Below are 24,727 nucleotides of genomic sequence, written 5' to 3'. Positions count from 1 at the left end.
GATCCCTACCAGCTTCTGTTGCTGGTGGTGTTACCGGGTCCAGCTGCTGCTCTCACACCGGAATGAGAAGATCTCTGAACACCGCCGCTCATATAAATAAATAACTAACGTAATTTTAACACACGTAATCATACATCGGAGCTTTAATATTGCTAATAATTGTCTCGCTTTACACTACAGTGGACGGAGCGCAGCCTCCATGGTGAAATACCCACCCATCAGGATTATCAATAACTAGTATAAACACATCATTTATCCTTGTCCCTGTCTTCCTCATGAAATAAATGAACGTTAATCTTACCCGCTAAAAACATGTTTGCTGCAAATCTGAGGCCTGCTAGTCCGTTTGATTGATCGCTGCAGTTCATGCCCATCCTCAGTCTCCATCAAAGTTATTAAAAAGAAAAAACGAGTTGAGTTTACGTCCTTGTCTCTTAGTGCAGCCGACCACGCAGCAAGCTAAAACCATTTTACTGTCAAATCAACTAAATAAAAGACATAAAAGGCTACAAACTGGCTTGTTTAGACTAGCTTCACTGGAGTTTCTACGGGTGTAAACGGTCTTTTTGCCGTCCATCATGGCGAAGGGGCGGTCACATGATTGGTGTGACGTCACGTGCAAAGGGTCAATAAGCTGAGAAGCTCAGAGCTTCTCGGATATCCGGGACGGGCTTGTAGTAGAGCCACTTCTCCAGCAGCAGGTCTCTCTTGCACATGAGAGGTGGTTATATTCTACTTTTCCCATTCGTGACATCACAAATGGAGGCTTTTTGAAACAGTTTGTTTTAGGCACATACTTTCTAAAACTAAACCCTGACAGGAAACATTGAGATTTAAGTTACCATACCATACTACCTTTATTTATAAAGAACATTTAAAAAAGGCATGGTAGCCAATCAAAGTGCCGTACAGATAGGCCTGGGACGATAATAAAATCTAGCTGGATGATATATTGTCCAACAAATTATTGACGATAAACAATATTATTGTCGACATTATTGAGACCAAAATAACCACTTATGTAACGTCAATATGTCATAATGCAAGTACACCCTTTAAAATGCAACAATTAAACCTTTATTTAACTTTAAACTTTAAAACTAACTTAACTTTATTTAATTTTGAATAAATAAAAAATGACTTTCATGCTGTTGGAAAATATTGAATCAAATCAATACAATAGACTGTCTCTTCAAAACAATAAATACAGTGGCCTAGAAGATAAGATAACCTTTATTAGTCCCACAAGTGGGAAATTTGTTTCGTTTACAGCCAAAGTAAAAGTAAAAGTAAAAGTTATGCAGCAGAGGGAGAAAACACTAAAATACAATAAGTTCGATCGTAATGAGATGAAATAAACTCAATACAATTGATAATTTATACCTTAAGAATGGGGTAAAAAATAACCATACTATCTACAGCTTAGAAATACAGAGTACACTTCATCCAACAGATTTGTTGTAGAGTCTGACAGCAGTGGGGAGGAAAGACCTCCGGAATCTATCCAGTGTCAACAAGCGCATTTGCACTTCAATAATGATAATAAGTAAGAATAATAGAGTTGTACATTTCTTAACCTTGACGTATTGAGGCTGGAAAAAGTATTGAGTTCATTTTCATCTAGGGCTGCTCGATAATGACAAAAATAATAATCACGATTATTGTGACTGAAATTGAGATCTCGATTATTTAAGACGATTTTTCTATTAATGTTGATTTTATTTGTTTTTATTCGGTCATAAAATTGCTCAGGGCAAAATCAGGACAAAAATAAATAAGAAACAAGATGATCACAAAAATAACTCCTGATTCCTAGTATAAAAAGACCAATATACTTATAGTTTATGACCCAAGGGCTATAGACCTTGGTTTAGCTCATTTAAAGAGCAAGTCATCCATGACCAGATTCTTACTCGACTCCTACTTCCTGTTTGAAAATGCAACAAATGCCATTGCCTAGCAGACCAAGGGGGTGAAGCTGCAAACAAATACACACACTCATGGCATTGTGACATCATAATGTACCATCCAACATCATTGTGTACCTCTTAGCCAGTAGCGATGGCAGATTTAAATTCAAATGCAGGGCTGAGTTTTGCCTGACGACGGTGCATCACCGACAGTTTTAGGCAGAATATTAAAATTTTAACTAAGATGCACTGTAGGAGCCAAATATGTTGTTTCCTTTTCTTTGGTCTTGATGTTTTAATTGATATGTGGGCGTGTCATTATTACTGGTCGGAATAAAGGTAGTGATGTCATTGTTGGCGTCAGGCACTATTCCGGAAGGGCAAACAGGTTATTGACCGCTGTGGCGTGAGGAAGTTTGAATGGGAAAGTAAGCAAATTACTCCTATCATTGTTTCACCTGGAATGCAATCAACATTAAACAAGAAGCATTATCAAAACAATTCCACACTTAAGGTTGTTTTTTTAAGCAAATAGTAGTTTAATTAGTCAACATCGGATCAACACAGGGCATCAACCAGGTCCCGGTCTAGCAGCCTCAGAAGTTCGAGTAATGGACTTGACTTCTACATGCACTAAAATATCAAATTATTGAATACATTTGTCTACAGCACAATCAGACACTCATTTATATAGTTTATCAGCAAAAAATGTTGATATGGAGCGACTTGGTCTTTGAGTCTTACCAGTACAGACCCAAATACCAACATACTGGCAGCAAGAATTATACAGTGGCATTTATAACAAATAAATGCAAATAAATTGATGATTACAAAATTTTGCGTAATATGTATTTAGTTATGTCAAGGTGCTGTAGGAGAGTGCACTAGCACCGTGTCCTCAGAGAGATTAGTTATTATTCATCAGCGTGAGGAACTTATTTCTATCTATTTCTACCTTATTTATAAACTATTTATTTACAGGTCCATCAGTTAATGTAATAATTGTCCCAACCACAGCTGTGTAAAGATCGGGTCGTTTACATCTTACTTATGAACCATAAAATATGAGGTTCCATAGAAATATGAAATATCAATCTGATGGACCTTTGACTATTTTAACCAGAAGATTGGAACTTTTTTTGCAGGGATTAAGCAACACTTCGTATCAACTCCAAGGAAAGAGAGAGAGTCAGGTTTAAAATAGTTAAGAAATTTATTTCTACACAGATTAAACAAGACTAACTTAAACACTGTGTACTGATGGAACTAAGGTGGAGTGAGACATGAGATGAATGATGGTGTGTGTGTGTGTGTGTGTGTGTGTGTGTGTGTGTGTGTGTGTGTGTGTGTGTGTGTGTGTGTGTGTGTGTGTGTGTGTGTGTGTGTGTGTGTGTGTGTGTGTGTGTGTGTGTGTGGAATGTTATTCAGAACCAGCGGATCCGGAGAAGCAGTTAGTTCTGAGTGGGAGTGAATGTTTCGCTCTAGACTTTAGTAGGAGATTTATAAACACACATGAAACGCCATCTGTCGGTCTACGTACCCCGGGGGAAGCCCCTGTCAGATCCAGAATGCCGAGGTCCTCGTGAACCCTCTTTAGTACAGAAGCCGGTAGAAAAGCAGTGGTGCCGACCAAACTAGTCTTGGAATGCTTCCAGGCCACGACAGGTTATCACTGGCTTCTCCGAGACCCTGAAGGGGTCGTGAGGTTCAGCTTTTATTCTGAAGGAACCGTTGCGGTCAGATGTAACTTGCAACAGATTTTATCCAGCTTGTCGAGGTTCTTTATGGCTGAAGAGGAAGTCTGGATGGCCTGTCCGAGACTTCTCTAGAACGCTTTGAACTAAAGAAAAGGTGGCGTGGGATAGTTTTTATAATTGTCATATTTTGGTTTACTGACGAATCAGAATTTGACGTGCAAAAGAGGGTTTATACAAACACCACGGATAACCACGCCTAGCCCGAAACGAAGGTTATGATTGGGTCAGACAAAGGGAAATGTGTCGTGTGACTTTAGCATTACGAGTAATCAGTGTCTAATGCAAATGTCCAGGATTATAATAACTTGTAAAATACTACTGATCACAAGATTATAATATCAAGTAATAACATTGTCATTTCACAGATTGATTGAATATTGAACATTATTATTGGTAATTAACAAAGTTGTTGATTATGTATTTATCAAAATAGTTCTTCGTCTTCGCTGTAAGAGAGTTGAAGCAGTTCAGATGAGCAGAGTGCATGAAAGACCTTGGCCACAATCTCATGTAGATGAGCCTGTCAGAGACTTTATGTCTCTGCTCGAGCAGACACAGCAGATCATGACCTTTAGGTCAAAAACAGGACATTCATGACGCTACAGCTGCACCCCCCACCCTCCAACCCGGTCTCACAGCAATCAGGGGCAAGCTGCACATGTGTTTAGTGCACCACACGCGCACATTTAGCCGTTTTTAGTGGCTCAGGAGCCCGCAGGTATGGTGTGTGTCACTCACTCTGGTTAATCCAACAGGGAGCCGGCTCTGAGAGCCGTTTATTTAGTGACCGACACATCACTACATCATTCCCTTTCCTAATGTCCTGAAGGACGATCCGGAGCGCAGGCGGAGTGTTTAGCTAACCTGCAGGAAATGTCAACGACAGTTATCCAGAAAGTAGTTAAGGGTTGCCAGAGATGTTTCTGAGGTGTTTGCTAGGTACTTTTAAGATTTAAAAAGTCAAGAAGGGGGTCTGAAAAGCTGTTAAAAATAGCGACAAAGTCACTAAGTTGGCAACACTGTGAGAAGAGCGCTTCATTTTCAACTTGGGGCAGCGCAAGAGGGAGGAGCAAATAATCAGCTTGTTTTTTTTTATAATTGTTCAAAACTCAGATTGTAATTGGGATTAAAATTTGATTAATTGAGCAGCCCTATTTTCATCTATAGTACAATTAATTGTTTTATTGATTACTGTCCCAGGCCTTTGTACAGATAAAAAGTAAAACACAACATAAAAACAAAAACACAGTAATAAAAACACACAACAAAGCAGATAAGCACGGTCAACAATAAGAATACATAATAAAAATAATTAATAGTTTGGAGTGTGGAGATGCAAAAAGTAGGTTTTGCATAATACATCCCCTTTAAGGGGCTGCTTTAACAAACCATTTCTGGTAGAATAAAAAATTTAGTGTAGAATCTTTTTATTACAGTTTAAAAAAAAACATTTCCTCCATCAACATCACAAGGATACAGAGCTTTCTCTGTCTGTCACTGGAAATGTGAAAACAGTATAATAAACTTTAGCCAGTGAACAGGAGGGTTTACAAAATACTGATGAGCTGAGACGTTTGTCTAAAACTTACCAAGAAGTTCCAGTCCGTGTTAATGCGGTCAGCCAAACCCGTGATGAGGAGGGTGAGGTAGAAAGAAGAGAGGAGGAAGGTGGTGACGGACACAAACATCACCCAGCCCTGCAGCAGTGGCACGGGCACATTGGAGGACGCCACCAGGATCCATACGAGACATCCAAATAACTGGGAAAAACAGTGAACACGGCCATAATGTTTACTATCCAAAATAGGTTTTTGATCCAGAAGATAAACATCCTCTGCAAATCTGAATTAATAATAAATAATGGACCCTGATTAATGCCACATGTGTCTGCTCTGCCTGATTTTTCTTTTTAAAGGTTTTAAACTCCTCACCAAATTATTTGGTTTGCAACACTACTAGATTTGGAAGAATGCCGCCATCATCTATAAATCACTGGAGAGTTCATTTCTTTATTCTCAAAACTGGAAAACTACCCAGTTGGGTCTGTGCTGGTTGAGTTTTTATTACCAATTTAGTCCGAAAACATATTCTCACTGTAAGTGTCATAAAATTACTCAAATTTTCCTGACGACAGGCGCTTCTCTTGTTTATTAAACGCCTGTCGTCAGGAAGCCGAGCCAGTGTGGTCATTTCGGAGTTACAGTGAAAACTCATCCAGCTTGAGCCGGTGAGAAGCCAACGGCAGAAGAAGACGACGGGAACGGCAGTAAATGACGGTACCGCGGCTTGCCACAAGAGGGCGCCATTACCTAAGCTCACCGCTGCCGACCATAGCAATAATGTTACTTAATTGTTGTATGGTGGAAATTAACAAAGGACAGTGCTAAAAGTGAAAGAAGGGTGGTAATTAAGTCAAGTTTAAAGAACCACATTAAGCTTCTATAGCACATTTGTCAATGGTTTTGTAATTTCTACAATATCTCAAAAGGAAAACATTGTTGTTAAAGTGCCTTGTGCAATCTGTTTAAGGTCAAACGGAATTACGCTTACATGGTTTAAGTAGGAGTGCATCTGTGTTGAGTGAAGGTCATTGTTACTTAAAGGTTATATTGTTAAAGAGTATTTTGAAATTCAGATACAGAATTGACTGACATTTGACTCGACTCACAAGATGGCCGACAAAGATCATGAAGATGAAGCTGGAGCATTTACTGAAGGAGAAGATGGTACTCAGCAAGCTGCAGAAAGGCAGACTGTTCGCAGGGGTGAAAGAGTAAGAACACTCACTGAAAAGGGTAAAGAGCTTCAAGAGGAGAAGCTTAAAGGTCTCAAACACAAATACGCAGTTGTTTTTGAAAAGTGGAGATATGAAGCGAGATTGAGCAAAGTGTTATTAAGGAAAGAAGCTCCAGAGAGTGAATTACAGGAGCTGATTAACAACATAAGTGCTACCTGCAAAGATGTTCAAACCATTTATGAACAAATAAGGCACATAACAACTCCAGATGCAGATGTACGACGCAAAGTAGATGCATGCACATCACTTTCTGCATTCATTTTGGAAAGAGCTGAAAAGCAGCTACGGGAGGAATTCACAGAAGGTGATGAAGAGCCATGGCCAGACTTTGGGTCATGCTTAGGGTCTGAAAGGACTAAATCAGGGTCAAAATCCCATCGGTCTAAACGTGGTTCAGATCACTCAGGCTCACAACCTATCAAAAGAATGGAAGCTGAAGCAGAGGCAGCTGCATCTCAGGAGATATTAGCTGTAATGGAAGAACAGGAGAGGGAAGCAGCCAAGCTACAGAAATTGGAACGTGAGCACTTTGAAAGGCTGCAAGAAATAGAAGAGCAGCGTAGAAAGATTAAACGTTTGGATGAAGTTAAAAGGTTAAATGCTGCAAAGGCTCGAGTAAAGGTTTATGATGAAGCTGAGAGTGTTTCTGGAAGTCAGAGCTCATCACAGAGCATTAAAGCAGAGAGTGTAACCCAAGCTATATGCATCCCATTAAACGTCCCCCCTCAAGTTCAAACTGCAGCTCATCTCCAAGATGCCACAAGCCCTGCATTTGTTCCAAACGTTCCTACAGTCATAAACCAATCTCAACGAAATCCTGGTGTACCACCTCAGGTGACCATTAGCCAACCACTCAAAGCATCAAGTCCACCATTTATCCCTCAAGCCATACAAGTTTCTGCTGCTGCAAATCAGCCACAGTCTAATCTGGATCTAGTTGGCGTTCTAGCTGAAGCAATAAGCGCTAACCGTCTGCCAACTCCAGAACCTACACTATTTACTGGTGATCCTCTAAAATTCAAAGACTGGCAGTTGTCATTTGAAACCTTGATTGACAGGAAAAACATTCCAAAGAATGAAAGACTCTACTATCTCAGGAAGTACCTTGGTGGACCCGCAAAGAGAGCAGTTGAAGGATTTCTCCTAGTGGGCACAGATGCAGCATACGATGCAGCTTGGGAAGTGTTGGAAAAGCGCTTTGGAGACCTGTTCATCATGGGAAAATGTTTTAGAGACAAGCTTCACAGTTGGCCTAAAATAAGCTCAAAGGATGGAAATGAGCTTAGAGATTTTGCAGATTTCCTTAAAAGTTGTGAAGCTGCAATGTCACAGATACAGTCCTTACATGTTCTCAATGACTGTATGGAAATTCAGAAACTCTTGCTGAAACTTCCAGACTGGTTGACGACAAGATGGAATCGTGCAGCCATGGAAATGAGAAAAAATATTAGTGGACAGTATCCACCATTTTACTCATTTGTGGATTTTGTATCCACTGAAGCTGACTTAGCATGCGATCCCATAGCTTCAATGCAAGCCCTGAAGGATTTGGAAACAAGTAAACCAAAACAGTTACGTAACCAAGTCATTCAAGCAAAAAAATTAACAGTAAATTCGAATCATTCAACCCCCTCAGGTCACGTGAATGCTGTAATTTGCTTTTTCTGTAAGAAAAGGGGTCACTCACTTGATAAATGTTTCAAGTTCAGAGAAAAAACTGTCCAAGAACGCGTCAAATTTGTACAAGCGGAAAGGCTGTGTTTTGGATGTTTGAAAGGTGGACATCTTTCGAAAAGGTGTGATAAAAGAAGCACATGTGAAAAATGTCAAAGGAGGCATCCAACGTGTCTTCACGACGACAAGTTTGTTGAATGTAAAAGAGTAATACCTGCAACTGATGATAACCCTCAAGACAAACACGAAGAAAACGCCAAAGAAGGAGATGAACCAGCCACGGCAATCTCTAACAGAGCAACTCAAGCCACCTCAAATACGTTAACATCCTCTATACTACCTGTCTGGGTTTCATCTAGAAACGACCCTGACAGGGAAGTGTTGGTGTATGCACTGCTCAATTCTCAGAGTGATACATCCTTTATTTTAGATGAAATAGCTCAAGATCTTGACACAGATAAAAGTAAAACCAATCTGCAACTATCCACCATGTCTGCAAAATCAACAGTTATACCATTTGAGAAGCTGGTAAACCTTCAAGTGAGGGGGTATACACATGAAAAGAGAATCACCTTACCACCAGTTTATACAAGGGAGTTTATTCCTGTGAACAGATCACATATCCCAACATCTAAAACCGCCTTAAAGTGGGCTCATCTAGAAAGCCTAGTAGATAAACTACCTCCTTTGCTTGAATGTAAAGTTGGTCTACTTATTGGATACAATTGTCAACAAGCCCTCCTACCACGAAAGGTTATTGCGGGCAAGGACAACCAACCATACGCACAGTTAACTGATCTCGGCTGGAGCATAGTTGGCTGCTCGTCTCAGATTGAAAATGACAGTGATGTCATTGGCACAAGTCACAGGATCATTGTTTGTGAAGTAACTCCTGCGCCACAACCCACAGTGAACCTCCAGCAACAAGTATGCAAAACTCAAGTAAAGGAAGTTAGTCCAGCTAAAGTAATAAGGGCTTTGGAATCTGATTTCTCCGAGCATGCAACGGACGACAATCCAGTCTCTCAGGAAGACCTTTTGTTCATGTCAAAGGTGACCAAAGGTATAAAACAAAGCAAAGATGGACAGATCAGTTGCTCATTTGTTATGGGTAAGGCAAGAGTCACGCCCATTAAACAAATGACCATCCCCAGGCTTGAATTGGCATCGGCTGTGACTTCAGTTCGCAACGCGGATGTAATCAAGCGAGAACTGGAAATTGAAACTCTACAGGAATATTACTGGACAGATTCGCAAGTCGTATTGGCTTATATAAGCAATGACGCTAAAAGATTTCATACATTCGTTGCTAATCGAATCCAGCGAATAAGACAAAGTACAAGTTCTGAAAAATGGCGCCATGTAAGCTCAGAAGAAAATCCTGCTGATCAAGCCTCACGAGGTTTGAGTGCTGCTCAGCTGAAAGAATTAAGCTGGTTAAAGGGCCCCGATTTCCTTTGGAGACAAGATCTTCCAGTCAAAGAGGAAATGGTGGGAGAAGTTGAGGAAACAGATCCAGAACTCCGAAGAGGTCATACACATTCAGTGTGTTCAAAGGAAGCAAACCCACGGCTAGAGCGTCTAAAGAAGTTCTCCAGTTGGATGAAAGCTGTAAGAGCTATAGCCAGACTAAAACGATTCATCAAAGAGTACAGAGGTATTCAACAAAAGACAAACAAAGAGACTGATCTTGAAGAGAGAAAAGACACTGAGCTATTCATGATCAAGCTAGTGCAAAACGATGTTTTTTCTGAGGAAATAAAGAAAATCAAATCTCAACATGGAAATTCGTTGCACAAGCAAAGTAAACTAAAGCAGTTGAACGCTTTTCTTGATAAATCAGAAGTTCTCAGGGTAGGGGGTAGATTATCCCAAACGTCCTTGCATCCTGATGTAAAACACCCTGCAATTCTTCCAAAGGAGTCCCATTTGTCAGCTCTACTCGTCAAACACTATCATGAACGTGTACATCATCAAGGAAGAGGCATGACTATCAATGAACTGCGTGCAAATGGGATCTGGATCTTAGGATCTGGAAGTTTAGTCTCTTCACACATTTACCGTTGTGTTAAGTGTAGAAGATACCGAAAGGCAACAAACGTTCAACAGATGGCAGATTTGCCAGAAGTAAGAACACAAACAGCTCCTCCTTTTACGTACTGCGGTGTTGATTGTTTCGGTCCGTTCATAGTAAAGGAAGGAAGGAAGGAAGTCAAAAGATATGGATTATTGTTCACATGCTTATGTTCACGAGCTGTGCACATCGAAACACTCGAGGATCTATCAACTGATGCTTTTATGAATGCTCTTCGGGTTCTAATAGCCATAAGAGGTCCTGTCCGCCAAATAAGATGTGACCAAGGCACAAATTTTGTTGGCGCCAAAAATGAGTTTCTGAAACTCATGAAACATATGGACCAAGAACCCCACAGAGCCATTAGATGCGAATTTGTGATGAATGTCCCATCAGCCAGTCACATGGGAGGCATCTGGGAGCGTCAAATCCGCACAGTACGGAGCATACTAACAGCAATGTTGGACAAGTCCTCCAGCAGGCTTGATACAACTAGTCTAAGAACACTCTTTTATGAAACAATGGCCATCATTAACAGCCGACCCTTAAGTGTGGAACATCTCAATGATCCCTCAGGTCCGGAGCCGTTAACTCCCAATCACATATTAACAATGAAGTCTTCAGTTATTCTCCCCCCTCCAGGAACATTTTGCAGAGAGGATTTGTACTTGAAGAAAAGATGGAGAAGAGTACAATATCTGGCAAATGAATTTTGGCAGAGATGGAGGAAAGAATATCTATTAAATCTTCAACAGCGGCAGAAGTGGCATACAGTTACACGAAACCTACAAATGAATGACATTGTGATACTACAGGATGACAACGCTCCAAGATGTAAATGGAAGCTTGCCCTAGTAGTAGAAGCTCTGAAGAGCCCAGATGACAAGGTTCGAAAGGTGAAACTAAAGACTAGTGAAACTACTTTTGACAAAGGAAAACCACTGACAAGGATAATCTATCTAGAAAGACCTATTCACAAAGTCGTGACCTTACTTGAGACTGACGAGTATACTAAAACAGACTCTAACAATGACACTACTTAGAAAATCACCTTAAGAAAGTAAGGGGTGATTTGGTGGGAGTGTAAGTGTCATAAAATTACTCAAATTTGGTTCCAGAAGTTAGAATATATAATATTTGTTTGTATCGTAAATCTGTGTCTTTTATTTTGGAACAAGTGGTATCTTCCTCACCGAGTTACCGCGAGAAGTGATGTGAGATGTGAGATGTGACTTGTATGTGTATGAGGAAGCACGAGAACCGCTTTGTCTGAGCCATCCGCAGCACCTGCGCAGCCAATTACTCGAGAAACAGGGAAACCGCTTTGTCTGAGCCATCTGCAGCACCTGCGCTGCCAATTACTCAGAAACAGGAAGACTGATTGTACTGAATTTGGACCTCCGAAGTGGCACGCGGCCACGAGTTTTCACTGTAACTCCGAAATGACCACACTGGCTCGGCTTCCTGACGACAGGCGTTTAATAAACAAGAGAAGCGCCTGTCGTCAGGAAGCCGAGCCAGTGTGGTCATTTCGGAGTTACACTCACTGTACATGTCCCTATACCCGTTTGAAATCCCCTTGATGTGTGGATATTTTTGCCATTTCAGCTTTATTTCAACATTTTGACATTACCTTTGACATTTACACATTAATCTCAAAATTGGGATAATACATTTTGCCCTTTTCTTCTCCTGTAAACAACCCAAATTTGACTATTGAGTCCATTGTGAAACCTCTGTGTTTACTCATTACCGATGTTATTTCAGACTAAGACAGCTGCAGACTTCCCAGCTGAAATCAGAATTATTGATACCTGTAGAGTTCTTTAAAAGTTAACCCATTTGAGTTTAAAGAGGTCCTTTGCTGAGAAAACATTTTTTACTCAATATTTCTGAAAATGATCGGTCACTGAGTTTTTCGTGCAGGCTGAACAAGAAAATAGTCTCCTACACCTATCTCCTGCATTAGCTTCTGATAGAAAATAGATGGTGAAACTCTAGGATTTGAAAAGCCTGACAGATCTACGTCACACTGTCGCTTAACATTCATGGACTCACCCATCTTAACCCACGACAGGGAAGGCTGTTGTTGGTTTAGGGTACAGGAAGCGTCATTTGGAATTCCAGGATATCCAAGGAAGATCCCGCCTTTCTTGCCTCTGATTGGCTAGCGCTGTAAAGCGCTTTGGAGTCCTTACTCTGAGAGGCACTATACAAGTACGGGTCATTTATCATAATAACCATTATGTCCTGTTTTGCGAAAAATTTTATGTTTTATGTTTCATAAAAAACTGAAAAACGTAAAATGTGAATTTCTAATCTTGTTGCATTTATCAAATTGTTGGACTTACTTTATATTTCTTGGCTCTCAAGCATTAGAATACATAGGATAAATATATAGGTCCTTCTCAAAAAATTAGCATATTGTGATAAAGTTCATTATTTTCTGTAATGTACTGATAAACATCAGACTTTCATATATATTAGATTAATTACACACAACTGAAGTAGTTCAAGCCTTTTGTTTCTAATATTGATGATTTTGGCATACAGCTCATGAAAACCCAAAATTCCTATCTCAAAAAATTAGCATATCATGAAAAGGTTCTCTAAATGAGCTTTTAACCTAATCATCTGAATCAACTAATTAACTTTAAACACCTGCAAAAGATTCCTGAGGCTTTTAAAAACTCCCTGTCTGGTTCATTACTCAAAACAGCAATCATGGGTAAGACTGCCGACCTGACTGCTGTCCAGAAGGCCATCATTGACACCCTCAAGCAAGAGGGAAAGACACAGAAAGACATTTCTGAACGAATAGGCTGTTCCCAGAGTGCTGTATCAAGGCACCTCAGTGGGAAGTCTGTGGGAAGGAAAAAGTGTGGCAGAAAACGCTGCACAATGAGAAGAGGTGACCGGACCCTGAGGAAGATTGTGGAGAAGGACCGATTCCAGACCTTGGGGGACCTGCGGAAGCAGTGGACTGAGTCTGGAGTAGAAACATCCAGATCCACCGTGTACAGGCGTGTGCAGGAAATGGGCTACAGGTGCCGCACTCCCCAGGTCAAGCCACTTCTGATCCAGAAACAGCGTCAGAAGCGCCTGACCTGGGCTACAGAGAAGCAGCACTGGACTGTTGCTCAGTGGTCCAAAGTACTTTTTTCGGATGAAAGCAAATTTTGCATGTCATTCAGAAATCAAGGTGCCAGAGTCTGGAGGAAGACTGGGCAGAGGGAAATGCCAAAATGCCTGAAGTCCAGTGTCAAGTACCCACAGTCAGTGATGGTCTGGGGTGCCATGTCAGCTGCTGGTGTTGGTCCACTGTGTTTTATCAAGGGCAGGGTCAGTGCAGCTAGCTATCAGGAGATGCTTCCATCTGCTGAAAAGCTTTATGGAGATGAAGATTTCATTTTTCAGTACGACCTGGCACCTGCTCACAGTGCCAAAACCACTGCTGAATGGTTTACTGACCATGGTATTACTGTGCTCAACTGGCCTGCCAACTCTCCTGACCTGAACCCCGTAGAGAATCTGTGGGATATTGTGAAGAGAAAGTTGAGAGACGCAAGACCCAACACTCTGAATGAGCTTAAAGCCGCTATCGAAGCATCCTGGGCCTCCATAACACCTCAGCAGTGCCACAGGCTGATTGCCTCCATGCCACGCCGCATTGAAGCAGTCATTTCTGCAAAAGAATTCCCGACCAAGTATTGAGTGCATAACTGAACATAATTATTTGAAGGTCGACATTTTTTTGTATTAAAAACACTTATTTTATTGGTCGGATGAAATATGCAAATTTTTTTAGATAGGAATTTTGGGTTTTCATGAGCTGTATGCCAGATTAACATCAATATTAGAAACAATAAAAGGCTTGAACTACTTCAGTTGTGTGTAACGAATCTAATATATATGAAAGTCTAATGTTTATCAGTACATTACAGACAATAATGAACTTTGTCACAATATGCTAATTTTTTTTAGAAGGACCTGTATGTGCCTTACCTGGGTATGACTTTTTTCTAGAATAATGAAAACTGGTGAAAAATATGTCTAAATCATAATCAGCTTGAAAACAAATTTCTTCACATTTTCTTCAGAAAAGTCCTCAAGATCTGGCTGTAAACAAAAAAACCTGCAGCGGGTGAAAACAGGTTCCTCTTACATGAAACTGCCAATCGTAGGAGAGCCCTATCATCCAATCAGAGGCAAGAAAGTAGGGACCTTCCTTGGACATCCTAGGATTCCAAATGACGTGTCCAAGAATCAGCAGAGAACGTCTCAACTAGTAGAAGCTAACCATTAGCATTAGCAACTCTATCACACAGCAGAACTTGTGCAATGCAGACTATGTAGTCATGGTGATTTTATCCAATCAGAGGAGAGATGTCCAAATATCAGGAAATAAGATTCCTGTCGTCTGAAGCCACTTTCTGCTTCAGCTAAATTCTACGTGCTGAAACTGGTGCACCGGAACTTTCTTTCTCCAGAGTAAAACTTACTAGAGACCCCTGCAAGTGTATTAAACATATGAGTGAAGGACCTCTTTAAAACTGGCTGAGACACGTTCTGCTCTTTCCTGGATGCAAACTCAACACAGCCTTCACAGTCACAAGCCAAGGTGGACGAGTGCATGCTTTATTTAAAATGTTTTATGCTTATTTTTGTCACATAGAACCCGATCATTTCCCCATCTACTTCCTTTGGCTGGCTAATGCAAGGGACAGGGTAGAAGACTATTTTTACAATAAGCCTGCCTCAAATTGACTGATCATATTTCAAAAACAACATATATTATCCGGTTTCTCAGTGAACGAGACCTTTAAATGTGAGGTACAATTACATGCTGACAAAAGCATCCAGATGAATTACAGTATTTGCAGAGGTTATGTGAGTGTTGCAACTTCTGAAAATGAGAGCTGAAAGATAAGGCAAGTTTATTTGAAATGCAAATTTGAAGGTAATATGATAGTTGATAGAGGTAATGGCTTGTTATGGTGGAAAAGATAAAGAGTTCAGCTGGGGGAGGCCATCAGCAGAACTTAAGATTAAAAGTGTGCAAATATAAACAAAACAGAAGAAGAGATGCAGCATGGTAGGACAGAGGTCCCCATCCTGCAGATCTGGAACCACATGCGGCTCTGAAGCGAATTCTTGGAACTCTGAAAATAACGTGAGCCTGAGTAATGTTTATAGTCCCAACAGGGAAGGGTAGTTTTAGCAGCTTTTCCAAACATTTGTTTTCACTCGAGTCTCCATACAATGTTTGGTGTTAATAACAGAAGTAGTTTGGCTTCCTGACTGAACTGGATTGGTGCTTTTTGTCTTAATGACAGACCACTTGAGTCATCTGTTTTGTATTTTTCTATCCCAATGTATTTGGCAAAATTAGAAAATCCTAACCCTGGTTGATACTTTGCTGTGCGATACTCTTAGGCAACGCACCTTGAATTGGTTGTTAATTTCCCCGTAAACAGAGATACATTAGTAAGGAAATCTAGTCCTGAATTCTTTTTTCATTGATATTGCCTCTAGTGGTGACGAGACTTGTTTTTTCAGTGAGGAAGATACCCCCCACACACACCATAATGGGCTCGACACACGGGAGGCGGCAAACGACCACAATCAGCGAAATTTGTCGCTGTCGCTTTTATTACCTGACACACGGGAGACGATCCGTGGCAGCGGCCAGCGGCAAAGCCGTCTACACGTTCTGTTACATGGCGACATCGAAACTTCCGTTGTTTTGCTTGGCTGTGTCCGGTTGGAGGGAATTAAGGTTATTTAAGCGGTTCAGAGTTAATAAAGTGGTAGATATGATGTTTCACAAGGTGCTGCTAGAGTTATGTGAAATCTTACTTCTGATTTTACTATATAAAACATAATAATAATCAACTTCTCCATGTTTGCTCGGAGATGTGTGGAGCATCCTGTCTGCTCATTGGTCAGTGAATGAAACCTCTGTTGATTGGTCCTCGTCCGAGTGACAGCGATGAAAAGTTGAAAATTTTCAACTTTCTGGGATCGCGTCGCTGGGTCGCCTGTGCACGACACGTCCCACGCACGTTTTTCGCCTTTCGCTTGGTAGAAGGGAGACCCGCGATTATCGCTTTGTCGCGCATGTCTCATTGAAAATGAATGGAGAGGCGATGTCGCCTCCCGTGTGTCGAGCCCATAACACTGACTCCGCCAAAAGGTGATTCTCTATTGGTGCTGCAGATTAGACCCTATGGACTCATTACCAATATGACTTCTTGTTTCTTCAATCATCCAGTCCAATAAATGACACCAAACAAAGTTCATCTAAACACAAATGTCCTCATATTTCATATGTTTAATTAAGGGACCTGCCTGCAGCAGAAGTTTAATTTATAAGGCGCCAAACCATGATAAGAGTCGTGTCAAGGCACTTCACAAAGTAAACAATCCAGTACAGATCAGTTCATTAAGCCATTCAGTAAAAAGTAATAAAGAACCCAGCAAATTGCATAGAGTCACTGACTAGTGTCAGTCTTTCCAGCAATCCTTACAATAAGCAAGCATGTAGCGACAGTGGAGAGGAAAACTCCCTTTTAACAGGAATCCTGGCTCAGTATAAGCAGCCATATATGAAGATGTCTGTTTTCTTCATTCTAAAGCCTGATTCATGCTTCTGCGTCTGCGTCAGTGCGGAGACACACAACGCCATTATCCGTCCTTGCAGGCCTGCTGGAGAGCCCCGCAAGGACGTATGGAGTCGAGCTCTCTTTTCTAAACATCCGTCCGTCAAGATGGAGAACGCAAGCTTGTGATTAGTCAGGGCACCGCTGTCGTCTACACCGCCGCCATTGCGCCCTCAAAAACATAGAGAGCCGAGAATAACTAGCGGCAGACACGGAGAAGCTTGAAGGATACCTCTCGAAAAACCTCTAAAATATGAATGTTTTATTCCCCGTGAATGGAGGAGTGAAAAGATGCACAGCAGGCGTTTTATTTGTGGATGGAAATGACAGGGAATGTGGGTTTAGAGGTGGCGAGCGCATGAAGAGGTGGAGGAGGATGAGAGACCAATTTGTCCGTGTTAAAAAAAGTCTCTTATATACAAAAATACACAATATAAACACACTATCTTGGACCGATACATGACAGGATACCACAGAACAGCGCTACGCCCTCTGTTGTCCTGGTGGGGAATTGCTTCGCAACACTCCCCAGGAGACGGAGAAGTATGAGAGCAAAGTGTCTCCATCCGTGCGTGTCTCTCCCTTTTGGAGCTGATGGAGAAGCATGAATCAGGCTTAAGGGTACGAATTTAGTGGCTGCATTAATTAGATTTTGAATGTGTATTTTGTTTCAGTCACAAAGGTTACAGACCCCTGGGCTCGGGGGAAACACCTGTGGGTGGCAGTGGTAAAAAAGCAGTTGGATTTCTTAGTTATTTTGTTTGAGTCACTTTTGGCTGTTGTGAAAATAAAAACGTATTTCTGTTAATGCCTTTGAATATGAATTACAGAACACATTTTCTTCAATAAAAACAAACAGATCACATAAATTATATTTTGAAATATTAGAGATCTGCTTCTGCACAAATCACATCACATAAAGTCAAACCACAGTGTGATCAATAAACCCAATTTGAGGCTGTGTGCTGTCCCTAATGACACAGTGCCCAACAACTGGCTTTAAAACCTTGTAGGCCTTGTTGATAACAGATCAGATCTGCCTTTAGTGCCAAAGTTTCCACCCGAGGGCCTGTAAAGGCTCTCATCTGATAACAAAATTATCAGAAGATTAGAGGTTGTGTGGAGACAGAGGTCACCTTGAGGGGCAAAAACAACATGTATGAGATGTCCTCATTAATATAAAAAAATAGGTAATCATTTCATGTGTTTTGCGGACTGTGACCATTATTAATACAAAACACGTGCTGATCCCTGCAGACACGTCTAAAGGTTGAAACAAAGAGCAATCACGGCAGCACCGATCAACGCAATTAATGCATCAAAGCAGAAACACGTGTTCGTCTACAAAAAAGGTAATATGCGTTAATTAGGATAGTAAGTGAATTGTAATCAGAAGGCTATGTGAGAACAAATAACCTCATGTAAAAGGACACTTACTATTTCTAAGCAGACGAGTGCTCCTGAGTAGGTCCTCAGCACCTCCAGTCCCAAAGGTAAAGATATGGTGGGCGCTGGGAAGGAGGTGGCGGCGGGATTAGCGGCTGGTTCCGACATCTCTCTCTTCCTTCTGCCTGTCTCCCCCCCGCCTCTGGCTCTCACCCGCTCGCCTCCCTCAGAAACAAGCCGCTAAACAAAAGACAGGAGCAAGAAGGGGAGAGAAATTCCTCCGGAGTCATGTGTCCCCCGAACAGGTCGGACAGGTGCAGCGGCCACTCCCTGGCAAGCGCCGCTGTGTTCAAGGACGTCTCGGAAACCTCTGCATTACGTGCATAAACGCAACAGAGTCGAGTTAACAAGTAGGTTTTTGAAGTAGGATCGTTTGTATTTAAATGCCACACATAACACAAAAGAGTTATCAAAACAATAAAATATTCAAAATCACGTATTTAGGATTTTCACAAGTTGTTTTGCTTGCTGCGGCCTTCGCTTGGTGTTCTTTTGTCCGACACCACGTGAATGTCGCAGCTGTCCTTCACACTGAGCCTTTATCAGAAAACTTGGCCTCCTCTGTGTGAACCCTCGCAGCTACCAAGAGACGCCACACAACGAGACACAAAATCAGATTAGAGAGTAGAATGAACAACAAATATGTGTGCATCTCAGTGTGCAGGAGCACTAAAGTAATGATGTATTAACAGGTAAATATTAGCTCATTGGGAAGATAGGAGAAGAGATTTGCTGCATTCATTGGTTTACAATCTATTTAAATTTTACTAATCATTTTAATTTACCGGTAGCTGAAAACTGTAACGAGGGTCGAGAGCAGCCGTTTCAGTAGACGGTAGTCAATGTTAATGATTAGCTTGGATTTTGGTTATGTGAGTCAATGTTGATATAACCTCTAAGAGGGCAGTGTTCCTGCTAGTGGGGCAAACAGTCTCTCCTCGAAGTGTCTCTCTAGTTTTTAATACATAAACGTTTAGACGGGGCAGGTATAGCATGAAAGTAGCTGAAAAGACTGTGGAAAGAGGCAGAAAAGGAAAAAACACTTGTCTCCTAGGCTTTTAGTCTTCTTCGAAACGTGTGACAGACCAATTTCAACAATATGAAACAATGCTGACGAGCTGCTTTGTACACAATCAACATGAGGTGTTCCATGTGAGGCAAGAGATGTCCCTTTGGCTGACTGGTTAGCGTGCGTGACTCTCACCCGGGAGTCCGGGGATCAAATTCAGCCTGGGCCCTCGTTTCTCCACATTGCCACACATGTTAAATCATCACATATTATGAAGCAAACCAAATTTCAGCCATGATGTGAGAAAAAAGTCAAGCAACTAAAAAAGAAGGCATCTATTTAATAAGAAATGTACCCAAACAGACAGCAGTAAATTACTGCTGGCCCAGTGCATAGATACCCATTGTGATAAAGTTCCTGGAGAGGCTGGTAAACATGTGTTCCCCCATACTCTGGATCCCCACAAGTGATCAAATAGATCAACAGGTGACATCATGTCCACGGCCCTTCACAGTGTGCTGGTCCATCTGGATAACTCAGGATTATGTGCAGGGGCGCCTCCAGAAAATTCAATAGGGGTGGCCAGATGGGGCCAAAGAAATTTTTGGGGTAGCACACCAAATTGGTCCTTGTGGTAACTCTGGGAGAATTTAGCCTGTGGCAATGTACTGAATTGCACCTTTGTTCATTTTTATTAAAGTAACGTACGTATCCAAAACATTTATCCCAAATTTTATTTAAAAATTTTTTTTTGTTTATTCAACTGTTGCTGTGTTCACAAAAAAAAACTATGGAGATAAAAACTTTTTTTAAATAGTGAGTAGCAGAAACGTGACTTTTTTATTCTGATTATTTCTTTACTCGTTAATTGTATAATTTTTATTTTGTTTTACAATTATGTCTTGAATATACAAGATCAATATATGGTTTGACTGAACATTAATATAATTTGTTAACACTGGCTTTTCCTGGCGGCGCCAGCAATTTTCTAAGGGTGGCCATGTCCACCCCTGGCCACTCCTTGGGGGCGCCCTTGATTATGTGAGGATGCTTTTTATAGATTACATTATTTTCATTGTTTTGCCACCTAGAGTGTTCCATAAGACGCTATGGTTGGTTGTGGTCACCTTAACATCTGCAGCTAGACACAGAAATTTCTGACTTAACTGACCACAGGTTGTGAAAACAGGCCCACACCTCTGTCTCTTATGGGAGCCCCACAGGGCTGTGTCCTGAGCCCGTTTCTGTATTCCCTGTAAACATAAAATTGTTTACCTAATCCTAACCCTAACGACTAATGTTAAATGTACAGATTACACTTCAGTGATTGAACCAATTAGCGCTGTGGATAGGACTGCAAACAGGAATGAGGTCCACTTTTTAGCAGACTGGTGTGTGGGAAACCATTTGAAGACTTCAGAAGATTAAAGAAATCGTTGTGCATTTCAGGAGAAAAAAAAGGAAAATATCAGCTTCTATGAGTAAACGGAGAAAACGTAAAGAGAATGTCAACTCTCAAGTTCCTGAGGAAACATCTCTGAGGGGATCTAACATGCACTTAAAACACCAGTGACTGTCTGGTCAAGAGAACACAGCAGACATTCTTTAAAAAAATCAATCTAATAATCTAAATTGTTGATTTAAATATGAATTTTTTTTCAAGATCCTGAAATTTGCTCGGATATGAAATAAATCTGAATGGGAAGAGAAGCAGAGAAAATGTTACTGAGCAACACAGAGTTTTTCAGAAATTTTATTTTATTTGTGCAGATTTTCTGTTTCTTAACCTTTATTTATTTCCACTCCATGTTATTGATAAATGGTTCCGCTGTACTGCTTGTCCAAACTTGGGATTTTCTTTTATCTAGCTAACTCGGCAAATGCCCATTTTTATATTGTGTGCTTAAGGCGGGACTTTGGAAAAATTAACAAGAGGAAGGAAGGAGGAAGGGTTGAGTTCATTCACTTATTTTCAAAAGAGAAAAAAAAGGAGCATGAAAAAATGTGGACACTGACTAGCTACAGAATTTATAGTTCAAAACCAGCACAGTAATAAATTATTAACCATTTACTCACAGGCCTCAGAAACATCAGTGAACACAGTGGAGGGAGTGGCAGTGGGACCAATGACGGGATCAGAACAGGTTTGACTTCAACCCAAGTCTGAAACAGGCACCACCACCATCCCCCAACCACCTCTCCCCATACACCCTAAATTCACAACACACCTTCACCCCTAGCCTGGCCTGCCAGACTCTTCCTCATTTGAATTCTGCACAGAGAAAGGGTCTGGTAACTCACAGGTGGGAAGGCACTTGAGGGGTGGGACAAGGCAGCTCAAAAATAATCAATCAGAAAAAAGACGGAAATGTCGAGTGTACCGCGTGACGCTGTAGTCAAAAATGGCGTCTTGCGACAGCGCAAACATCTTTCTTTAGAAGAAAGGCTTTTAGCGCTTCTACTTGTTGTTTTAAAGACATGTCCAAGTCATTTAGAATAGAGGAAAGAGCTGCAGCGAATTCCGCTTCAGTCGCCATGTTTATGACAAACTCGGCGTTGTGGTTTGTGACGTACGCTACTCAGCGCTGATTTGCTCGGTTAGAATTCTCAGGGGGTGGGGTTATTTGAATAGGAGAGTTCCCAGACTCTTTCTCTGTGCAGAATTAAACAGAGGAGGATTCTGGCAGGCAAGGCTCACTCCAGGGACGCCTCCAGAAAATTTTGATAGGAGTGGTCAGATGCGGGGCCAAAGACATTTTTGAGGTGGCACACCAAATTGGTCATTGTGGTAACTCTAGGAGAGTCTAGCCTGTGGCAATGTATTGCATTGCTACTTTATTTGTTTTTATTTGAAAAAAAAAAAAACAGTACGTATCCAAAATAATGAACTCAAATTTTACAAACACTAACATTTCAGAGACCTACATTTCAGTTATTTAAAGTGTTATTTCCAAATTTATTTTAAAATGTATTTATTTTTGTTTAAATCACCTGTTCACAAAAACTTTGAAAATGAAAACCTTTTTAAATGGTGAGCAGCAGAAACATGTATTTTTAAAATTCTGATTGCTCGTTAATTGTATTATTGTTATTTTGTTTTACAATTATGTTTTGAATAAACAAGGTCAATTTATGGTTTGAGTGACCATTAATAGGACTTTTTAACACTGGTTTTTCCTGGGGCAGCCAGCAATTTCCCCCTAGGCACCCCTTTGGGGGAGCCATCACTTCACTCCCAACTATCAATCCCTCACAGCACCACACCCTCCCTGCTCCCCGACTCACTTACAGGTGCTGGTCAAAAAATTAGAAGATTATGATAAAGTTGATTTATTTCAGTAGTTCCATGACATATTTCAAATGTTTATTTCTTTAATTTTGATGATTGGCGGTATACCTGACAACAAATGAAAATCCAATATTCAGGATCTCAGAATATTATAACATCAGTTATGACAAATGGGTAAAAGAGGAATTATAGAAATGTTGGCCAACTGAAAAGTATGAACATGAAAAGTATGAACATGAAAAGTATGAGCATGTACAACCCTCAATGTTGGGGCTCTGTTAGCCTGAATATCTGCAGCAATGCAGCGCGGCATGGAGTCGATCGGTCTGTGGCACTGCTCAGGTTTGCCATGTTGCTCTGATAGGCCTTCAGCTCTTCTGAATTGTTGGGTCTGATGTATTGCATCTTCCTCTTCACAATACCCCATAGATTCCATAGATTTTCCATGGGGTTAAAGGTCAGACGAGTTTGCTGGCCAGTCAAGAACAGGGAAACTCAGGTCCTTAAACCAGGTACTGGTAGCTTTGGCACTGTGTGCAAGTGTCAAGTCCTTTTGGAAAATGAAATCTGCATCTCCATAAAGCTGGTCAGCAGCAGGAAGCATGAAGTGCTCTAAAACGTCAGAATCAGATCAGAATCAGAATCAGTGTAAAGAAGTTAATTTACATCTAATTAAGGACCGTGAGACGTTAAGATTCCATATCGAGTATGGAATCAATCTTACGGACCGCTGGGTTTTTTAATCAGAAGATTGGAACTTTTAATTGTAGGGATTTTGTCAGTGGCGGCTGGCCAGTAGAGGGCGATAGGGCGCCGCCCTCCCAGTTTTTCCGTGTTTTTAATTTTTATTAAAAAAATAAATAAATAAAATTAACAATAATCACATATTCTAAGTTAATTGTGTGTTTTGTAACAAAAATAAATCATATATATATATATATATATATATATATATATATATATATATATATATTGGTCTCTGCCGATCTCTGCCGAGCGGTGGAGGCTGTGTGTGCTTTTTTTCAATCGCCCAAACAGGACGAGACCAGCTGTCCAATTGCTGACAAGAATATCAAAGGGTAGGAATGGGAATGTATCCAATCAGCGTCAACGTTGTTTCAGAACGTTTCACTAGCATGATGGGCGATGGAGCTACCGCCAAAGGATTCGTTGGTGTTCGGTAGAACTCGGCAGAGTCGTTTTTGGTCGTGACGCAGATGTAACATGGACACCGCCGGTGACTACAACCAGCATGGATACCGGATCTCAGCAGCCACTGAATTCATTTCGGTCTCTTCTCCACTATCCGTTCGAGAGGAGAACTATGGTGGAAAAACTTAATGTCAAAGAGCTTGGACCAGATCAGCCCGACATATAAGCCAGCAGGAGAAGGAGAGAGGTAAACTGTACACACTAGGCTTCTCTCGAAATTGGTACACCAAGAAGGCTTGGCTAGCTGGATGCAATCACGCTAATGCGTTATTTTGCTTTCCGTGTTTGTTATTCAAAACGGCTGGGACAGATAAGGCATGGATGAGTCAGGAGTTACAGACATGAAACATTTTTCTGAGAAGGGGAAGAAACACGAGTCATCCCGGGCACACATGGACAACAACACGGTGAAGCTAGCCATGCTAGGGAGCAGAGCTAACGTTGCCATGCAGGGAACAGCAGCAGCTGGGTGCAGAGGTAAGCTGTACATTACATTTCTGTGAACAAGACAATCAGAATCAGAAATCCTTGGTTGTCCCGCAAACCGGGACATTTGTTTAATAACATGTTTAATGTGCAATAACTGTAAAAACTAATTTCAACACACATGAAAGTAAACAGTTTTAGAAGCAAATGCATGACCTTGAGGCAGTCTCATGCACTCGAGCACTGTGTCAGAGGCATCTGTGGAGAGAAGGTAAATAACCTTCGAGGAATAGCTCCTTCATCACTTTACATCAGAAAGGTTTTATTGCCATACGTGTGAGAATCACAACATTAGGAAATTGCTGCGGTACTTGGTGCAAGAAAAAAATAAATGATTAGCAAAATTAGAATTAGGAAATAAACACAATGAAATGATAATAATAAATTACCCTGTACTATAGGGAATCAATA

General features: G+C 41.0%; 1 protein-coding gene across 3 annotated transcripts in view; it reads right to left on the bottom strand.

The window, feature by feature from the left end:
• The window catches only part of mal2 (mal, T cell differentiation protein 2), a 31,632-nt gene extending 13,070 nt beyond the window's left edge, over positions 1 to 18,562 (bottom strand). For all 3 annotated transcript variants that reach the window (XM_015949089.3, XM_054740424.2, XM_070550799.1), the window contains exons 1-2: positions 18,312 to 18,562; positions 5,257 to 5,427 (exon numbers count right to left, since the gene is read on the bottom strand). In XM_015949089.3, the coding sequence (XP_015804575.3) occupies positions 5,257 to 5,427; positions 18,312 to 18,428 (288 nt within the window). In that variant the 5' untranslated portion in view covers positions 18,429 to 18,562. The remainder of the gene's footprint in view (positions 1 to 5,256; positions 5,428 to 18,311) is intronic.
• Positions 18,563 to 24,727: the final 6,165 nt, after the last annotated feature.

Source organism: Nothobranchius furzeri, chromosome 5 (assembly GCF_043380555.1).
Source record: "Nothobranchius furzeri strain GRZ-AD chromosome 5, NfurGRZ-RIMD1, whole genome shotgun sequence".
In the NCBI taxonomy this organism is placed as follows: Eukaryota; Metazoa; Chordata; class Actinopteri; order Cyprinodontiformes; family Nothobranchiidae; genus Nothobranchius; species Nothobranchius furzeri.
The sequence above is the reverse complement of the archived record's forward strand: the minus strand, read 5'-3'. Positions and strand labels throughout refer to the sequence as shown.